This window comes from Micromys minutus (genome assembly GCF_963924665.1).
Source record: "Micromys minutus genome assembly, chromosome: 30".
Taxonomy (NCBI): domain Eukaryota; kingdom Metazoa; phylum Chordata; class Mammalia; order Rodentia; family Muridae; genus Micromys; species Micromys minutus.
Window position 1 is genome coordinate 4,210,083 of NC_137965.1, and position 19,833 is coordinate 4,229,915.

Here is a 19,833-nt window from a genome sequence, read left to right on the forward strand (position 1 = left end):
TGGTAGCCTGTTTTTTGTATTCGCCTGGCATCGTGAGTTCCATCTCTGGGACTCATGTGAAGGAAGATGGCTAGCCAGCTCCAGGAAGTTATCCTCTAACTTCTGCAATCTCTGCGGTTTGCTTGGTTATATGAATGCACACACACACACACACACACACACACACACACACACACACACACGCACACTAGCATCTTTACATCATTTTGACTTCCTGCTTTGCCATACTCCCTGTGCTGGATGAACATTTTTTTTTTATTATATAATTCAAATGAGAATCAGAAGGTTATTAAAAACAACCCTAGATTTTTAATTCTATTTTCTTTAATTAAAAAATAGTTTCTTCCCCATGTGCACATGGACGTTCTACCTTGTGGCTATGAGGGTCAGAGGACAACCTGGAGGTCACTTGTCCTTCCAGCATGTGACTCCTGGAGAATCGAACTTGGGGTGCACTCTATCTATCAGGCTCGGCAGCAGGCTCCTTCACATGCTGAACTTCTTTTAAGCTGTCTAACTCCCATGTTCTTTGCGTGGGGCTGACATTAGTTTGCACAGCATCGGTTGCCAGGGTTCTGTGTGGAGCTTATCAATGTTGTCAGCGTAAGATTTCAGATCTTGAAAGGAATTCAGAGGTTTTTTTCCTCATTATTCCTGTTTTATGAAATCAAGAGGAAAACTGACTTAATGAGGTTAGTCACTAGAACAATCACAAGAAAACCCCGCTGCCTTGATCTCAGCTACTTTAATGTCCAGTACCACCCCCTTCCCTCCCCTCAGAACACGATGCTTTTAGAATAATTTTAGACTCTAGGAAGTGCAGTCCTGGAGAAGATATTTATAGCAAGCCTCTGGCTCATTGAGCATACTGTTGTTTGGGATATTCCACGAGAACAGAGTGTGCTCGTCAGTAATAAATTATTCCATGACAATTTAGTTGCCAAAGGGATTCCAGGCTAGATGCTCTGCACATGTCTGTTTGAAAGTGATCAGGCTAACGGGTCCTAGTGATGCCCTTTGTCCTTCACTTCCCTCCCAGCGAGGAGAGAAGGAAGATTCAAGATTTTCTGAAAGAGGGTGAATCTTACACAATGGGGCCCTATTTATATAACGGTTAGGTACCTTTTGTAATCCACTGGAGTTTAATTTTATTTTGGTGATACAAAAGATTTTACTCTTATTTATTAGAGACAACAAGTCAAGAAGAAGAAGAAGAAGAAGAAGGAGAAGGAAAAGAAGGAAGGAAGGAAAGAAGGAAAGAAGGAAGGAAGGAAGGAAGGAAGGAAAGAAGGAAGGAAGGAAGGAAAGAAGGAAGGAAGGAAGGAAAGAAGGAAAGAAGGAAGGAAGGAAGGAAGGAAGGAAGGAAGGAAGAAAGGAAGGAAGGAAGGAAAGATCTGTGTAGCATTTACCAGTGATCATGGGTTGTAACTTGAATTCAGTTATATGGCCAACTCACTTAATGATTTTCTTTTTAACTTCCTAGTGGGCCAGGCTACAAACTATGGGGACATTCAGATGTTAGAAAAACAGAAGCGGGGCGTGGGTAAGGGTAGAGAGGGGAAAGGCCAAGGTGGTCAATAAATATTCCTTCGTGACTCGTGTTTCTCCACTGAAAACTGAGATTTCAGCTCAGCTCACAACAGGGAAGAAATCTTGATCCTGCTGCAGATGGGAAGGTTTAAGCACGCCCCTCCCCAGGCGGATTCCCCTGCTGTTCTCTGCTTCTGTGGCCAGAAAGCAGTTCTACAAGCAGCTGCATCTTGCTCATGTTAGAAAGACTCACTGCTCTGTGTGTTCTTCCTTCCTTTCCTGCAGTGTGGTTGTGATGTCTGCCTGTCCCCATTGACTGTGACTACTTCTGGGAAGACACCCATGCAGCAGGCCGGCTCACAGCAGAGCTGCAAAGGGACCTCTGTGAGTCAAGAATCCTTGGCCTGATTAGTGAGGGGGACCCATGCTTGCCAAAATGATGGCTTAGCTTTCAGCTTACACTGTTAGTAATAGCAAGATAATAAAGAGCGTGTTGATTTTTGAGATGTTTGAAGGCCTTTTTGGTACAGGCAATTGACAAATTGTAATTTAAGAGATAATAATAATTCTGAATGGCGAAAAAGAGTTCAATATATTTCCAAGCTAATGAGTTCAAAGAAGCAATTATGAAAATATTTTCAACATGGACATTTTTCAAAAGGGTAAAGCACCGATTTCTTAAGATATTTTTTTGAAGAACTTCTATCTCACTGGGGTGTGTTAGAAGGCTGGAGCATGTATTCCAATTCTAATGTGTTCCAATTGAACTGGGGTTCAATCCCCGGTGCTGCAGATAGAAAGAAAAACAAAAGATCTCCATATCTTTCTGTTGTCGGGTTCTCACTTGAAATTCTCCTGTTATGATAAATAGGTATGAAAAGGCTATTAAAATAATCACAGATGTTCGAGTCATAAATTATGTGTTGATTTAGACTGTCAGTGCATGAGTCAATTGCTTTCGTGTTAGGACTAATCAGCTAGAATAGGGAACTGGCTATCAGCGACTTCAGGTAGCTGCATCAGATATAAATCTTCAGCTTCACCACTGGGATCTGTCCATGGAACACTGCTGTCATTTGAGCAACAAACGTTAGGTCCTGTGTTAACTGGTTTTCTGTGCTGTCAGTCAGCCAGAGCTGAGAAGCAAAGTTAGACTCAGACTGTGGCGAGCAAGAATGACGGAGTAACGGCAGCCAGGGCGTCTCACCAGAGAGAAAAATGGCCAGATCAAACAGATAGCTAGTAAATGTTTACCACGGGCAGGATTCCTCCACTAATCAGTTACGGTTCAACAACCACATTCATGAAGAGATACTTAACCTTTTTTTTTGTTTTTCTGACTCCTGAAATGTTTAAAATTAGATCCCACTGTTCAGCCCAAGCTTCCCTCTCTTGATCTTTGCAAAAATACAAGACTAGAAACGGTCACCTCTACATTCTGGCAGGCACAAGTGAACTAACCAAAGAGCATGAATGTGTTTGTTAAACTCCTGGGATGAAAAATGTGGCCGACTCTGTCCAAAGGAAAAGAGGAATTAGTAGATAGGTAAGTCTTATGGTTTAAATAATTTTTGGGATGCATTCAGCTATGTTTTTTTTTTCCTTTGTAAGAAATTACAAATTGGTTATCATATGACAAAACGGGACCATTAACAAAATCCCACATTACTCAATGCACACTTGCAATGGTGGATTTCTTTCTACTGGATACAATTTCTCCTACTCTTAGAGTGCCATTCTTGAAAATTTTTATTTCAGTGCAACGTTGATTTGAACTTTGACATTGTACTGGCATTGAATACCAGTTCCTCTGTGTCCTGAAAAATCAAAGTTTCCAAATATATATTTTACATTCATGTAAATACTCATGTTATTTATATAAAGTTTGCTTTCAGTAGTGTTCTTTTCTAGTAACCCTTGAGATGCTCCACGCGCCTGCTCTATGACCAGACTCTATCCTTCCCCTGCTTCAGTTTCTAATCCCCTATGGTTTAGGCAGCACATAGCTAACATTCTTAAAATTTTGTGAAAACTGGAGAAAAACGCCTTTTGTAGTAAACATGCTTTACTGTCTGAATGTCAGTAAAACTATTTCTGTCGCCCAGAGGCCTTATTTACTTATGTAATGGAGGGACAAAAATTATTTGCTTTTAGATGACACCAGAGTCTTTTTATGGGGAATTCCTTGACAACTACATAACTCTGACACTAATATTCTGAGTGCTTAGACACCCTGGGGAGATTAAAATGAATGTAATCATAATGCTGTCCTCTAGAATACGTATATCCACACATCAGAGTGTGCAGTCTCAGGCGTGGTGGTAATGGGAAAATTTGTCTGTGTAAGGAACAGGAGTGTTGGGAGGGGTGACACACAGTAGTGACATATGCATTGCATGTGTATGTTAATTAGTGTTGTAACTTTTTTGTTTGTGTGTTTGTTTTGCTTATACATTTTTGAAACAAAAGGGTAAAAAAAATTTACTAGCAAAAAAGTGATCTACATGAGAATTGAAGATGTGCAATTAAATGCCAGATAGAAGGGTGTTTTAAAAAAATCAAAAATTATTTCAAGAAATAGAGGCATCTGTGAATTTTCTTCCTGAGTTTTTAATTTTTTTTTAATGTTCAATGACTTACATTTGAAATCTTGGATAGAAATGGAAAAATTCAATGTGTGCTTTTGTTCATAGTTTCAACACAACATCCAGTTTTTTTTTTTTCTATAAGGTAACCCTCTATCCTAAAATCCTAAAGTTTTCTGACATGTAAGGTATATATATATATTACTGTCTCTGTAACAAGCATTCCCATGCAGGAAGCTCCCTCAGTAACTCTGCAATGACTTTTCACTGCATTTAGAAATCAAGAGTTTGGGGCTGGAGAGGTTGCTCAGTGGTTAAGAGCACTGACTGTTCTTCCAGAGGTTCAGTTCCCAGCAACCACATCGTGGCTCACGACCATCTGTAATGGGATCCGAAGGCCTCTTCTGGTGTGTCTGAAGACCGCTAGAATAAACTCTTATACATTAAGAAAATAAATAAATCTTTTTTTGAAACACTTAAAAGTAAAAATAATAGGAGCTTATGTAATGGTTAAGGTGGACTTGCCTGTTAAACAACATATTCTGTCTCTCCTTTCAAGGAGATGCTGTCCAAAGTCATTCATTACATTGAAAAGATGTCCTGGGAAAGTGTATGTGATTTTAAGTGATTCCTTTTCATTCTCTCTAGTATTCTCATCTCTGTAGGTTGTGCCAATGTCACTGAGGAGTTGTATGTTTCTATGCCATGTGTGTTGGTTGGTGGGGTAGTTGGCTTTTGAGGGTGCATTATGAAGAACGACATGGGAGTTAGGAAATAAATTATTCAGGGATGTGTTAGAGGAGATGATGCCAACCTTGTGAGCAGGTAGCAGTCAGTTTTTGTATAGACACCTACTTAAAAAACTACTCAGAGAGAGTTTCACATGGTCAGTTCAGTGTGCTTGGTAGGAATTGTGCTGATGTCATCCACACAGTCTGAACACAGTGGTCTGTCCAGCTTGGGTCTAGGCCCCTGTCTTCCTTTATGTCTACACATAGCAATCACTTCTTTTCCATGGCTACAGATGAGAAACAGTAAATTCAGAGCAGGTTCCTCTGCCCTTTGGCATCCTTCTGTGGGTTACACAACCATTTGGCTAGCCACTCAGAAAATCAGAATTCCGGTCCCATAGGAGATGGCAGTTGTGCGTCTCTCATTGAAACAGTTCGACCAGATCAACTCCACTTTAAATATTAAAGAAATACCCTCATGGCACTTCCTCTGCCTTCCAAGGCAATGCATTTCACAGGACATGAAAAGGGAATCATCAAAACAAACTTCTTGGCTTATATTAATAAGCTAATCCTCTACCCACTTATAAATATTACCGGGGATATTAGTTAAATGTTACCACATGTTAAGCAGACATTATAGGATCAAAATGCCATGTACCTTACGAAATAAATAGAGCTGCTACTCCTGGTACCATTTGAGATTTTCTTTTTTTATACTCAGGGCGTGTTTTGAAGTCTATTTTTTCTCACATGGAACATGCTGTGTATAAATTACTAATTCATTAAGTCATGAGGTATTTGGCCCCAGTGATACAGCAATTATTATTATTTTTTTCTAACTTGCAGGATTCACAAATGTGAAAACTACTACTAGCAGCAAGTCAGGGCTGAGCTAAAAATAGAATTGAAGGCTTTTTGTTTTTAGCATACGATCGAAGAGCTTTCACATGGAAAGTAAATTTGTGCTATTTGTGGTCATGATATCAACTGTAATTAGGAAAATTGCTTCTGACCTACTACAGATTTTAATTATTTAAATTGTTTTAAAGCGTAAGTATGGCATTTCAGTTTAGGGAAACATACTGCCTTTAAACTAGTTCAACTTAACTAGAATTCATTCAGTGCAATTCAGAATATACTAGGACACAGAGGACATCCAATGAAATCAATGCTCACACGAGGGAGGCTCCACTGTCCTGTGGCTAGGAGTCTGGCTGCTACTCACACTTAGTAAACCAGGATCACTGAGTAGTTGGACTAAAACGAGCAAGATCTTGAGAGAAGAATGAACTTTATGATGGCTTCTTCTCTCTCAGAATTCTTCTAAGAGGCACTGAGGAAGGAGATGGCTCCTTTGGTAAAGTACTTGCTGTGGTAAAAGATGGAAAGCTGACCACCAGTACCTACATAAGAAGCTGGGTGTCATGGGATATGTCTATCCTCCCAACGTTAAGATGGTGGAGACTAGTGGATCCCTGAAGCTAACTGGTCAACCAGCCTTGAACATACTCATTGAGCACCAGGTAAGTGAGAGACTCTATGTAAAAAAGTGAATTGAAGAAGACACTTAGTGTTAACCTCTGGCCCTCATGTATGCACACACACACCACAAGAATTCCTCAGAGACCTTATACACTACTTGGGCTTTTCTGAGAATATAATTTGTACTGTATACATTATAATTATGTGATTAATAACAGGCTGTTTATATATGAAGAATGTAATGCAAATACACTTTGAGTACATTGCTACAGTAATAACATAACAGAAGGTAGTTGAATCTAGGAATAATTGGACAACGGTTAACGAGGAGCTTAGTAGGACAACACCAACTTAAGGGTATAGAAAAATCCAAGGAACTAAGAAGAGAAGACCAAATAAGTAGAGTTAGTTGGGCAATATTTACACATAAGCATTTTTAAAGGACTTGGGGTAGTATTTATATCCAACCTCTACCGGATGGCCTCATATACATTAGTATAACTGGGAATACAGTCCAACACAAAATTATAAATGTACTGAGAACATGAGGTTTGCCTTTTGTAACTAAACTCTAAAGTTCTAAAGAACAATGAGCATTGTAGATTAAAAAGAAAAAGCCATGCCACAAATGCCACAGTGTTAGAGAAGCTTGTTTGAAAACCCTCTTAACCTTGTTATTATTGTTATTATACGCATACATTCAAACACATGCATACATATCTGGTGTTATTGTTATTATACGCATACATTCAAACCATGCATACATATCTGGTGTTATTGTTATTATACGCATACATTCAAACACATGCATACATATCTGGTGTTTTTGAAGTGGGTTCTCATCTATTTAAGATGCTTAGAAGCCACCAAGAGGCTGTAACCCATGCTGGTCCTTCTGCCTCCACTCCTAGGCATGTCCGAGGACTTTATGCATGAATCGCCACGTTGACTCTTAATATTTTTTTGAGTATCAATGTTTGTGTGTAGGTACCATTACAACCACAACATTTGACCAATGTCAGCAGGGAGGAGCCAAATTATTAGCAGATAAAAGTCAAGAATTAAACAGTAGTTGACAGCGGGGAGACAGGGAGGTGAAAAGGACACGGGAAACTATTTTACTGAGGACCTCTTTTCTTTTCGGATGACTATGGCATCTCAATTATGAGAATGCATGGATGGTATTTTTAAGGAAGTGTGTAGTAGTGGCCATTTTCACAGAAGAACGCAGATAAGGATCATTTTCTAGAAGATCTGAGACTGTTAATGAAGGCCGTTTTGAGATTTGTGACAACACCGGAAAGACAAATCAGTGACGGCTTAATGAGGGTTTGACGAAAGCTATGGGTTCCATTTGTTCTCAGTCCTGGGTGTCAGTGACAATAAATAATTGAGGACCTTAAAAAATACCGCTTTCCTCCATACTCCACCCTCTGTGATGACTGTGCTCCCTGTTATGATTCGACAGAAAATACAACGGCAGATGTCATGTGTAGTTTTAAGGAACATGTTGCGGAATTTCTGTTGGGATTCTGTAAACCCCACCCCACAGTTACCAGGCAACAGCCAGGTAAGCTCCGCCCCAGTTACCTGACACTATAAAAGGGCTGCTTGTCCCCTCCTCTCTCTCTCTCTCTCTCTCTCTCTCTCTCTCTCTCTCTCTCTCTCTCTCTCTCTCTCTCTCTCTCTCTCTCTCTCTCTCTCTCTCTCTCTCTCTCTCTCTCTTTCTCTCTCCTCTCTCTCTCTCTTGCTCTCTTGCTCCCCCTCCCCTTCCTCCCTTTCTCTCCACATGCTCATGGCCCGGCCTCTACTTCTCTCTCCTCTCTCTGCCTCTACCACCCTCTTAACTCCCTTCCCCATGCCCTGAATAAACTATTCTGGACTATATCGCCTTGTGGCTGGTCCCTCAGGGGGAAGAGATTCCCAACATTGGTCCCAGAGGCATCCCCTTGCTGCCCCTCCACGGGCCATATTCCACCCCACCTCCACTCTTCATCTCTTAACTCACACTGGTACAGAAACCCGGGACATCATCTGTTCTTTTCCACAACTTCGAATCAACCTAAGAGACTCAGTACTGAGTGTGCCTGTGAAAATATTTCCAGAAAGGATCGACTGAGCGGTATGGAATAACTTACCCTCCCAAGCACTTGACATCTTCTGAGGAGAGGTCAAAGACAGAGCAGGGTCACTGGTATCCACCCGCTTTCCCCCTTTCCTGACAAGTGGGTCTGTCCCTCACTGACATCAGACTACAGCTTCCCAAGTCTTAGAACACTGGGGAACTCCAGGGAGCTCTCAGGCCTATATCTATCTATATCTAATCTATATCTAAATCTATATCTAATCTATATCTATATCCAATCTATATCTAATCTATATCTAATATATCTATCTATATCTATCCATACCTATATATATAACCATATCCATATCTAATCTAAATCTGTATCTAATCTACATCTATCTATGGCTAATCTATATCTATCTATATAATCATCTCTATCATCTTTATCTACACAGTCATTACACATATGCAGCTTGTTGTATTCCTCTAGAAAACCCCGCCTACTGTAGTAGTTTTTCAATGTAAAGATTGTTTTATGCGCAACGCTGTAAATTCCTTAGAAGCTGCAGAGAATGGAAGCATCGTGGAGAACTTGGCAGGGAGACCCAGGACTCCAAGACAAGAAGAATGAAGCAATAGAAGAAACAAGGAAAGAAGCGTTGCTATCCATGGGCAAACATAGCCCAGGAAGTTAATCGCGATGAACGCAAAGTGAGGTGGGGAAATATTCCTAAGAGACATTGTTTTTCTTTTGCATGGCTATAAAGAACATAATTGGTATTTCTGGTTAATCTCCCCAAAGCTGGTTTTTCACACTAAATTTCTAGCAACTGCTAACAATTTTCACTATGCGTGCAGCCAGGAGCTCGGAGATTGATACCAGACAAAGAACCCTCAGGCGTTCTCAGCAGAGAGTAGTCACAGTACTCTACCTCTTCTAAATACGCAAAGAAGGAACAAAAGGACTCACTTGGTGAGCCTGACGGTAGAGCTGCAACTGTGGGCATCCACTCTGAAACAAAATACTTGAGGTTATGCAATTTGTGCGAGGCTTCTGAGGAATTTCTGTTTTGCAAGATTTATGACATTATGTTTTTTTGGCCAAGGCTATCTGACAAACAAAATCCTCTTAGACAGTGCAATGAAAACTCTTTTCAGTTTTTTTTTTTTTTTTCTTCATGTTCCAAGCACAGGAGAAGGCACATCATTCTTCAAATAGACCAGGCAAAACAGCTTCTGCTTTTGTTTCTTATGCCCCTTCAGTGACATCTTTTGATGCTACCTTTCAAATTCTCACCCCAGATTTCACTCCCATTCTCTGCAGAGCAACCCATCCTGGATGAAACAGTGCCCAGGTACGCGCCTTTAATATCGCTCTTCTGTAGCTGTGTTTGCTTATCAGCCTCTTTCTGGAGAGACAGAGTAATTTGAGGAAACTGAACAAGCTGGATTCTTGCAGAGTATCTGTTTTTAATTGCGGCCTGAAAGCTAATCCTTCTGTTGGGTAACTAGAACCCCTAATGAGAGAGAGATCAACAAATGCTTGTTGCCTTAAGTTGACAACCCTTCACCCACTTGGAAGTTTTCCTTTTGGCCAGTCCTGTTGAGGCTGCTTTAGCTGCATCGGTTAAAAGTGCCTTGGTTTTGTATGTGTTTGATCAACTAAAAACATGTGAAGAACTTGCTTGCTGATATAGCCCGTGTACTTGGAGAGAGGAAAAAGAAGGGTTATAATTAGATCCTCAAAGTGCTTGAAGACCAAAGCAATTGATAAAAAACAAAGCATTACTGTCAGCCCTGGCAAGCTAAGGTCGCCTCACTGTTCTGAAATGAGGAAGGAATGGAAAATAGTGTTATTGGACAATAAAAGATCAGCTTATGGTATGTGATATGATAATCTCTCTACAAACAGAGCAACATGGCAACTCTAAGCAACTAAAACTACAAAAAAAAAAAAAAAAAAAAAAAAAAAAAAATTGAAGACCCAGGCAAGGTAGCTAGCTGTCCAACATATGAAAACAGAGAATTCCTTTACATTAGTAAAAGCACTTGAAAACGTTTCAATTCGTCAGCAATAAAAGCATATTATACTTAGAAATTTAATAACCAAACTTGTATAACATCTGTCAGGAAAATGATATAATCTTCTTGAAAGACATAAAGAAAGAATTCATAAATACAAAGTTCCGCTGTGCTCCTTGGAGGATTGGCTTGCCATTGCAGAAATTTCAAGTAAATATGCAGATAACCTCAACATTCTAAAAACAAGAATTTAAACAATAATGAGATTTTATTTTCCTTCAAATTGACAAAGTATAAAACTACCCAGAACATTTTTCCCTAATTATTTCCGATAAGATTATAAATTCTTATCACTCTTTAGATGATAATTTAAAAATGTATAGCATCCTTTTTAAACAACCAAGTCCACAGTTCTGGCTTTAGAGGTCTGCGCTTCAGAAAGAGTCACCTTGACTCTAACGCTGACCTGTCAGATATGTAATAAAAATTGTTCACAGAAACTGAGTTTAAATTATTTTCCATCCACTGAGGGAAAATGTTAGGCAGATGTCAGATGGTGCAGCAGCTGAATATACCCAACAATAAATCATCAATTTATCTTTTATGAATCAAGTATACACAAATAGACTGAAACATACAGTCTGGTGTGGCTCTTTGCTTGTGGAAATATGTTGTGCTGGGAAGATGGTTAGGTGGGCAAAGTACTTGCTGTGAAAAAGCATGAGGACCTCAGTTCAGATCTCCATCAGTTCGGATCTCCAGGACCCATATGAAAGGACAGGAAGGGCACTGAACTTCTTCAAATGCTGGGAGACAGAGAGAGGCAGATCCTGGGTCTCACTGTCCAGACAGTCTGAAACCAGCAGTTCTAGGTCCAGTGAGAGAGACCCTGCTTGAAAAAATAGAGAAATTATTCAGGAAGGTACCATAATGTCAGCTTTGGTCTCTACACGAGGATGTGTATGTGAATAAACCTGCACATCGCGCACGTGTGCGCACACACACACACACACACATACATACCCCGTGTATGTATATAAAATGAATGTTGAATGTTAAAATTGTTTAGCTAAGTCTTGGGCTTAGCAGTATACAACTGTTTCCCTAGGACTTGGAAAACTAAGAGGGCAGCCTAGCCTACAAAGTATGACACTCCCTTAAACAAACAAGCGACCAAGAAAATACAGTTCAGCTAGGGAAAAGGCTGTACTCCAAGCAGGAGTCATCTCTGGGAGCAGAATCCAGAGGTCCATTACTTGTCATCTTCCACAGCTTTGCAGCATGTTCCAAGGTTCTATGGAAATCGTCTTGTTCTTCAGAGGACTCTCCTTCAATCAGGGCTCACCAATTCCCAGTCAACGGGACTTAAGGATGACAGTTTTCATGGCAAGGACAAGAGTCACTCTGATATCTCTGAGCTTCCCCTCAGTTGTGACAGGTCTCCTCTATCCCCCTTTGATCCCCCACCCTATGCTGGAGTTTTAGAATGTGTGTCATTAAAGCTCATTTAACTTGAAGCACATGAGACGTGAAAAAAACGGAAGAGAAGTCCAACAGAAAGATCTATTCCTCTGAGGGTCAAGGTGGGGCAGAGGTTTTAAAGCTGGAATGTGAAATTTCAGATTAAGAGCTTTGCTTAATAAGGGGGAAAGATCTTTCGAATTAAGACAAAAAGTTGTAAGCTTCTGCAGGCTTTGAGATTACCTTACTAGCTAGTAATTTAAGTAGCGTTCCCTCTCCTGCCTTTTAGATACTTTAAGGGGATGTTTTAGAAACACCTCGTCAATGCATAACCTGTTGGGCACAAAGAAAATGTCCACATTGTCATCAAACACCAAAAAGAAAAAAAAAAAAAACCCTCAAATGAATCTCACCTTTTCTTTAGTTTCCTCTCTACTTTGATTGCATGATTATTTATCTCGACATTAAAGACTATCTCTTCTTAGTTCTTTACCCATCAAGCTCACAATGAATTATTTTAAAACACATTCCAAATATTTTATTTCACCCAGCTTCATGTTGACAGGTACAACAGTCCCGTCTTAGCTTCTGTTCACACAAGAATACATTTCCAAACCCAATTACTAAGAGGTAGAGAGCGCTCTGCCAGCTCCTTAGAGCCTGGTACCTGCTGAGAAGTCTGTCAAATGTTCGACACGGTACTTAGAGCTGTATTATGGCAAAATGAAAAAAAAAATAGGCATGGGAATGAAATTAAAAACTCACAATGAAATAGTTGATTAAGAAAATTAAGCCATTTAGCACAGAGCCGCCGTCAGCCTCCTGGAAGAGAGACCTTGGGAGACTGTTGGGGGCCGGCGTCTGTTAAACCGTTTGTCCTCGGTGGCGATGACTACTTAATTTTAGTCACAATGGACTCGCTTGGCATTCATCTAAATTTTCAGACCCCCTTTCAAATTTATTCATAAGTTTCCTCTTTCCCAGTGACCCCAACATACTTGGTGCTGGGAAAGGGTCCTCTAACAAATGGTATATCTGTACCTAAGCCAGAATAAAGCCTTAGGGGTCCTGAGGGCCAACTTCAGAGAGCCCCTCCTAGGGACAGCAGCGCAGGCTGAGTTGAGTCTCCTTGGCTAGACAGTTTAATTACCAGATTAAAAAAAAAAGTGGTCCAGGGATAAGGGGGAGGGCAAAGTGATAAGGAAAGCTTTGAAGGAGTTTTGATGAATAGGCTAGGCTCGATTTTACCTCCCCCAAAGCACTTTAGTTAGCACTGTTCTCATACTATGATTTTATTTTGGGTTCCGCAGACACGTGGCTGGCTTACAGACACTGAGTCTGTTCCATGCCTGTATTGCTTGTTGCTTTAGTCATCAAATTGAATTGAGCAGCGACGCCACAGAAGCTTCCAGAAAGCATGGACTATGGCACCCATTCTTTTATTGACTTAGACGTTCTTATTATTTTATATAGTATACACTACAGCTCAAGCTCAGATGTCAGATTAGTCATTAAGAGGATTCCATTGTGTATTTTGAACTTTCCAGAAACAACAAGACAGTGTTAAACCAAATGTAATTAATAGAACTGTCAAGAACCCCTTCTGGATGATTGGTCGTGAACTATTCGACACTTGGGTTCATAAAAATTTTGAGTAAATTAGTTATTAATACAATAGAACTAAGATTTGGTATTCATTAAGAGCTATTATGGTGCTGTGACAGTTTTCTTCTCCCCACTCCCTCCCCCTCCTTCTCTCTATTAGCATTCTGTCTAAACTCCACCCCAGAGTTACCTGGCAACAGCCAGGTATGTCTGGCACTATAAAAGAGGCTGCTTGCTCCCTCTAGAACTCTCTTGCTTTTCTGTTACCCTCTTGCTCTCTCTTACCCTCTTCTCCCTTTGTCCCTTCTCTCCCCACCCCACCCCCTACCATGTGCTTATGGCCCGCCTCCTCTCCTCTCCTCTTTCCTCTCCTCTCCTCTCCTGTCCTCTCCTTTCCTCTTCTCTCTTCTTTCCTCTCCTGCCCTCCCTTCCCCTCCCCCTGCCTCTACTGCCCTCTTAACTCTCCTCCCCATTCCCTGAATAAACTCTATTCTATACTATCCCGTCATGTGGGAAGTATCAAGTACGTGTCCTGTTACACGCCACCGTGTGTCAATGGCTGAACAGTCTTGTTCCCAGGAGAACTATTGTCATTACTAGCATAACGTGTGGGTAGAGATAGATCTACTGTGGATATACAAGTTAAGACTGTGCCGTGAAATTCAACAAAGACAACATCAGCACATGTTTACACTGAGCCTGTTGCTCAGTCTGGACAATCTTCACAAGTGCTTAGCATGTTACCAACTTCACCAACCACTGATCCACTTCGACTACTTTGTGCTAAGATATAACAAGCCAGGAAAACACCACTGACTTAAAATGGCATTTACTTTTTATTAATGCAAGATGCTCATCATGAGTCGAAAAAAAAAAAAAAAAGGTTCTACTCTCTTAAGTCACTGGGAAACCTGGGTGAACAGAACCCTTTGTGTTCATGATCACAGACACAGGGGAATAGAACATGGCCAACATATACTAGCTTTTAGAACTATTGTACCATGAACTCCTCGTGTCTGGTGACATCTCACAGCTGAAGCAATTCAATCACCAGGCTAGGGCAGACTTTCACAGAGTGTTCTCTGCATTCTTCACATAGGGAAGTCCACAGACAATCATATAGACTATGACAACCATGCACCCTTAACAAAAACCCCTAAAGAATGGTTTTCCCAGCTAACATCTCTCAAGATATCAGGTGACAGAAACCTCTAAGTTGCATTATTTCATATTGATTTTTGTGAAATGCATGGTTCTCTGATGGTGATGACAATTAGAATTATCTGCTTTCCTGGGGAGAAAGGGCAACTGGGGGAGCACTGAGCTTCTTTCACAAAGAACAACAGCATACTGAGGTCCTAAGCTGTCCATCATCTCTAATACTTTTATTGTTATGGAGAACTTATAACCTTTCTCACCTTCTATTCACAACCCTAAACTTGAATAGCAGTGCTCTATTTTGTGGTTCTTCTTGCTCATTCTTGGGTGACTCTTCTCCTCAAAAAATGTTCAGTGACCTTCAGTGGCATTCCTCAAATTTTTGAAGCCTTGACAAGATTATTTTTTATAATATCCACATTTCTGCTACCTAATGAAGTTATTTTCATCTAGTAATTGATAATTAACAGGTCTTAAGTCTTTGAAGATAACACAAAGAAAATGGAGTTGATTTTGATGAGTAGTGAGGTTCATATCTGTGTGTGGTCAATATTTAGTTCAGACTTATGTGTGGACTAAAATTACACTTATCTGATAACAATAGTATAGCCACATCTTGTATTTAAACAAAAAATTGAAAATTCCACATGACCCTGGAGTAACTCAAGTTGTTTTTGGCTTTAATCACAGCTGTTTCTGCTTTAGGTAGGCACAAAAGAGTTCCAGTTTGCTCTTGAAAGACTAAAACTTATGTGTGTGTGGGGGGGTGGGGGTTGAGACCAACTCTAAAACTTGGGGTTCCCCAAATTAATTTACTCAACAGTGTTTACTACAGGATAGTGATTAGTAAAAGACTCCCAATAAATGTGCTAATTCAAAACATACATGACAAACTCAACATTAATGGCACCTTTTTTTCTTTTAAAGACAGACCAACACAACACATGGCTTTGAAGAGTTTGTTGTTGTTGTTGTTTAGTTTTAGTTTTATTTTAAATTAAATTCTTTGGAATTACAGACGAGAGGAGATGATCAGAATTGGAACACCTGACCATTGTTATAGCTTTAAATCTCTATAGACAGAGTAGCCTTCAGCTCTGACCAGTGCTCTCATGCTTCCATAGACACTGGTGATTGTTCAGTATTTAGACAGTTGAGTGCACAGTGATCTCTTATAGCAAGTCCTCGCTTTCCTTCCATCTTCCTTTTCTTCTGCTCACCTGTGAACCTTCCCTTTTTGAAAGTTGTGCATGCCTGTGTGCATGCGTGTGTGTTTGTGTGTGTGTGTTCATATTTTACTCTATGACAACGTCAGTGTACAGAGCCCAAGCTTGAGGACCAAGACTTTGCTAGTTTGTGTTTTCTCTCTGTAGTTTCTCTACTGTTTCCTCGTTGAACCTGGCTTGGTTTGCGTTGGCTACATTGTGGAGTCAATGCTCCTGACAGTATTACTGCATCTGGGTTTGTTGAGAGCGTCGCAGTGTTGTGTGACACTGCCTCTCCCTTGCAAAGCTTTAATTGTCCCTTTGTATTAAATTTTCCATATGCAACACCTAGATAGTTTTGTTTAAAATCATCCCTCCCAGAACTGGAACAACTGAGTTGTGTCTGTTGCTCTCAATTGGTATCCAAGGTCAGATGGGATGGGCTCAGTCTCCAGCCCTTGCTTACTATTACCTCAGCTGTGAGTTTGAGTACTGTCATGAGAAAAAAATGTAAAAAAAAAAAAATTATATATATATATATTTTTCTTCGGTTCCTCTTCAGCTGTCCAGACTTCTCTCATGGTGACAATGACTTCTCTCGTGGTGACTTGGGTTTGTGGCACAAGAATCTGGATGAGGTGTCCGTTTCATCTCCAGTCTTGTCTTAGCATTATGAGCAGCTCAGAGGTCAGGAATGCTGTTGTCATCACGGCTAGAGCTGTGTCCTGAAGAAATAGCAAGTTAAGGGGAAGATGACTCAGAGCTGCCTAAACCTCATGCTCTTCAGATATTTTAAGCAACAGAAAGCCGTAAGCAGCTGTTAGATATCTTTGCCTCTTTGTTCAGTCAGAGCTTACTGAGCCTGGAAAGAAAACACTCATAATTTCCAGCCCATGCCAAACTGCTGCCTTGGAGTTGTGAACGGCACACATGATCTGGTCTATGCAACTTAGTTTATGTGGGCTCCTCTCATTTCCTAATTATTTACTGTTTTCTCAATGGATATTACATTAATTATGGGATGAGAATCTACCTTGTGTTCCTCATATTCTCACCAAACTCAAAGCATTGTCTTGGACCCATGATAGGTGGCGCACACAAACACTAATTTCATTTGCATAGGATTTTAGAACAAATTACTTCTATGCCCATTTTTTCCCTTTGAATTTCACTACAGCCCCATAAAGGGAGTTCTTTTATCTTTACTTTATAGGCCAAGAAACTAAGGATCAGAGAGATTAAGTATACTGGTAATTAGAAGAACCTAGCTTTATTTACATACATATATATTCTGAGAGCTTAATTGAAAGGCTTTAAAGACGTATATTTAATTTCTTTCCATTCATTGGATTCCTGTCCTCTCCTTCCTTTGGCTCTGAAAGTGCATAGAAAACAATTGTGTAACCTGCAAAAGTGTAGATCTACAACCTAATTATTTTTGTTGAATAGAGAAGAGCTTATCTGCATATGTAAAGAGAAACGGCACAGGAAAATTTCCCAATTAATAAAAAATCATACATTACAGTATTATTTAATATGCTGGAAGCAGGTTTTCAGCCAATTCAAGATACTGTTAAGAAATAGTTATTTACTCTTACAGAGAAGGAAGAGCATATAAAAAAGAGTATTTGGTTAAGTAAAAGTGTGTGTGTGTGTGTGTGTGTGTGTCATTTTAATTGATTTTATCAATTCTAGAACACCACCATTTTTAACATGGTAGGGAAGTAGTTTTAAATCTAAGCAAGCATTTGGGGGTTCCAACCCCTGTGGGACTTAATCAAGATGACCCGTTTTTAAGTTAAAATATTTGAGAGCTGCTTCTATCTTCCTGAGGGGCTCAAGGTACAAAATGAGATCCAGCTCTGAGCGATGGATAATGCTTGCCTTAATTATTTGTTAGGATCCGTGGGTTCCCACTGAAGAATGCAGTTGCTTATCTGGGCTTCTTCTGACAGTTATTAACAGGCTAACATAAACAAACAACCTATTTATATCACCAGAGTAAGAACTTAATCAAATCAAATATTAAAAACCCATTAATCCGGAAAAAGAGATTTCAGTTCAATGGAAGCAAGTGCCACTGTTGGATTTTTATCGGAGAAATTGTAGAAAACGATGCGCAAACATTTTATGGTGCAATTGGAATCTTTAGTAATTTTACTCATGGAGAAAAAAAAAAAACTACTGTACATTGATATTTGAGGAAGTTAGCTTAATGGATTTCCAAAGTAGAGGAAGAGCATTCAGGTAGGGTGGAGAAGAGAGAGCCCAGGAGATCATTGTTGTCATTGTAAAGAAATCTCTATTCCTATCTCTGATTTAATCCCTCTGTTCCCCTTATGTGCATTCACCTGAGTTCACTGCAATCCACTGTTAACATAATGCATGGTCATTTAGATCTGTGAGCACTGCTACCTCTGAGGTTCTGTAAATAATAACATTACTGTCTGTTGCATTATATAAGATCACCTGAATTAGATGCAGAAGATGTATCATGGCATGATCAAGTCTAATATATATATAGCTGCCATCAACTGCTAACCTCAGATAGGAGCGCAGCCTTCGGAGTCCCACCTCATTCCTTGCTGCGTTTGTTAACTGGCTTCATCTTATATTGGTCTTGTGAGGTGTTTAAATCCATATATTTGCAATTGTTCTCCTTGGTCTGTAAATACAAATCCATTAACGTGTTAGGCTGAGCTGTATGAAACAGACTGATTTAGATCAACAGCTGAAGTGATACAACTACCACAACTTTCCAGCTCTCATTTGTAGTTAACTACATGCATATGCCTGAGAACTGCCCAGAGTTTTATGCATTTGCAGACGTCCTTTCCTGTTTAAATTATAATTTTGACTGCATCAAGAACCAAGTCCACATGAATTAGGACGTCCCCTAATTTATTCTTTCTCCCACTGACCTTCCCTCACACCCGACACCATGATCTTGTTTCTAGCCTTGCGTTTGCTCTGGGTATTCCTAAGTTTTCATAGTATTGTCAAATGTGGGGCACTGCCTGCACATTGTCCATTACAAGATGGCGCCGACATCCGGCTGGAGTTAGCAGTAAACAAGTCATGTGCGCACGTGCTGGGTAACTTTCCACTCCTTCAGCTCTGCCTCTCCCGTGGCGTCATAGGGCCTGATGAGTTTCAACCAATCAGGGGGCTCCACGTCCAAGGTGAGGACTGATCCCTTTATAAGGGGATGGGCTAGATAGTTCGGGGTCTTCGTCTTCACGTGTTGCAAGCTTATGCTCTGCCTCTCGAGAGCATTAAAGCTTTACCGCAGAAGAATCCTATTTCGTGTGCCGCGTTGTTCTTGCTGGCAAGACGGTTGCGCGGGACATCTGGTGCCTGAACCCGGGAACTCAGACCACTCCATCGTCAGCACCAGCGAAGACCCCCTGTCTCCGGGCAGGGAGGATCTAGAACTGCGGGAGATGAGTTCGGCAAGGTATGTCTGATCCTGGATCTTTCTTTAAATTTGGTTTAAATCTTCCACAGCTGTGGGAAGGGTTCGTAGAGGTTCTGGTCTTTGTCAGTGCAGTTTTTATTCTCTTCCTCTTAATTTCCTATTGTGTCCAACGGGGCTGGTGTTAGTTTTGTGCTTACTCGCCTTTCAGTTTCACTTTGTGCCACGACGTAAATAAGCCTCGGGCATCACATCGCTGTGATGGGCTCTTCACACCGTTACAGCCCTGCAGTCAATTCTTAAGCAGAGAGATTTAGAATTGCCCACACGCATCTTACAGCATTTGGTAAAAGAGGTAGAGCGTGCTGCCCCTTGGTTTGTGGTCTCTGGGTCTCTCTCACCAGCCTCATGGAAAAAATTGGGTAGAGATTTAGACTGTGCACAGACTGCCGGAGACCTCGGGGCCGGGACCATGGCCATTTGGATGATGGTACAAAATTGTTTAAAAGATGAGAGTTGTAGGCCCGCTGTCACTGCAGGGCAAGAGGCATTGAGTGAAGTCCAGGAT

General features: G+C 40.5%; 1 protein-coding gene across 1 annotated transcript; it reads left to right on the top strand.

The window, feature by feature from the left end:
- Positions 1–2,789: 2,789 nt before the first annotated feature.
- LOC308439931 (uncharacterized protein) lies at positions 2,790–10,170 on the top strand. The gene is made up of 5 exons (XM_080941878.1): positions 2,790–3,076; positions 6,166–6,372; positions 7,800–7,901; positions 8,960–9,115; positions 9,724–10,170. The coding sequence occupies exons 2-4, from the start codon at positions 6,274–6,276 to the stop codon at positions 9,092–9,094; spliced, it is 336 nt and encodes a 111-aa protein (XP_080798004.1). The 5' UTR covers positions 2,790–3,076; positions 6,166–6,273; the 3' UTR covers positions 9,095–9,115; positions 9,724–10,170.
- Positions 10,171–19,833: the final 9,663 nt, after the last annotated feature.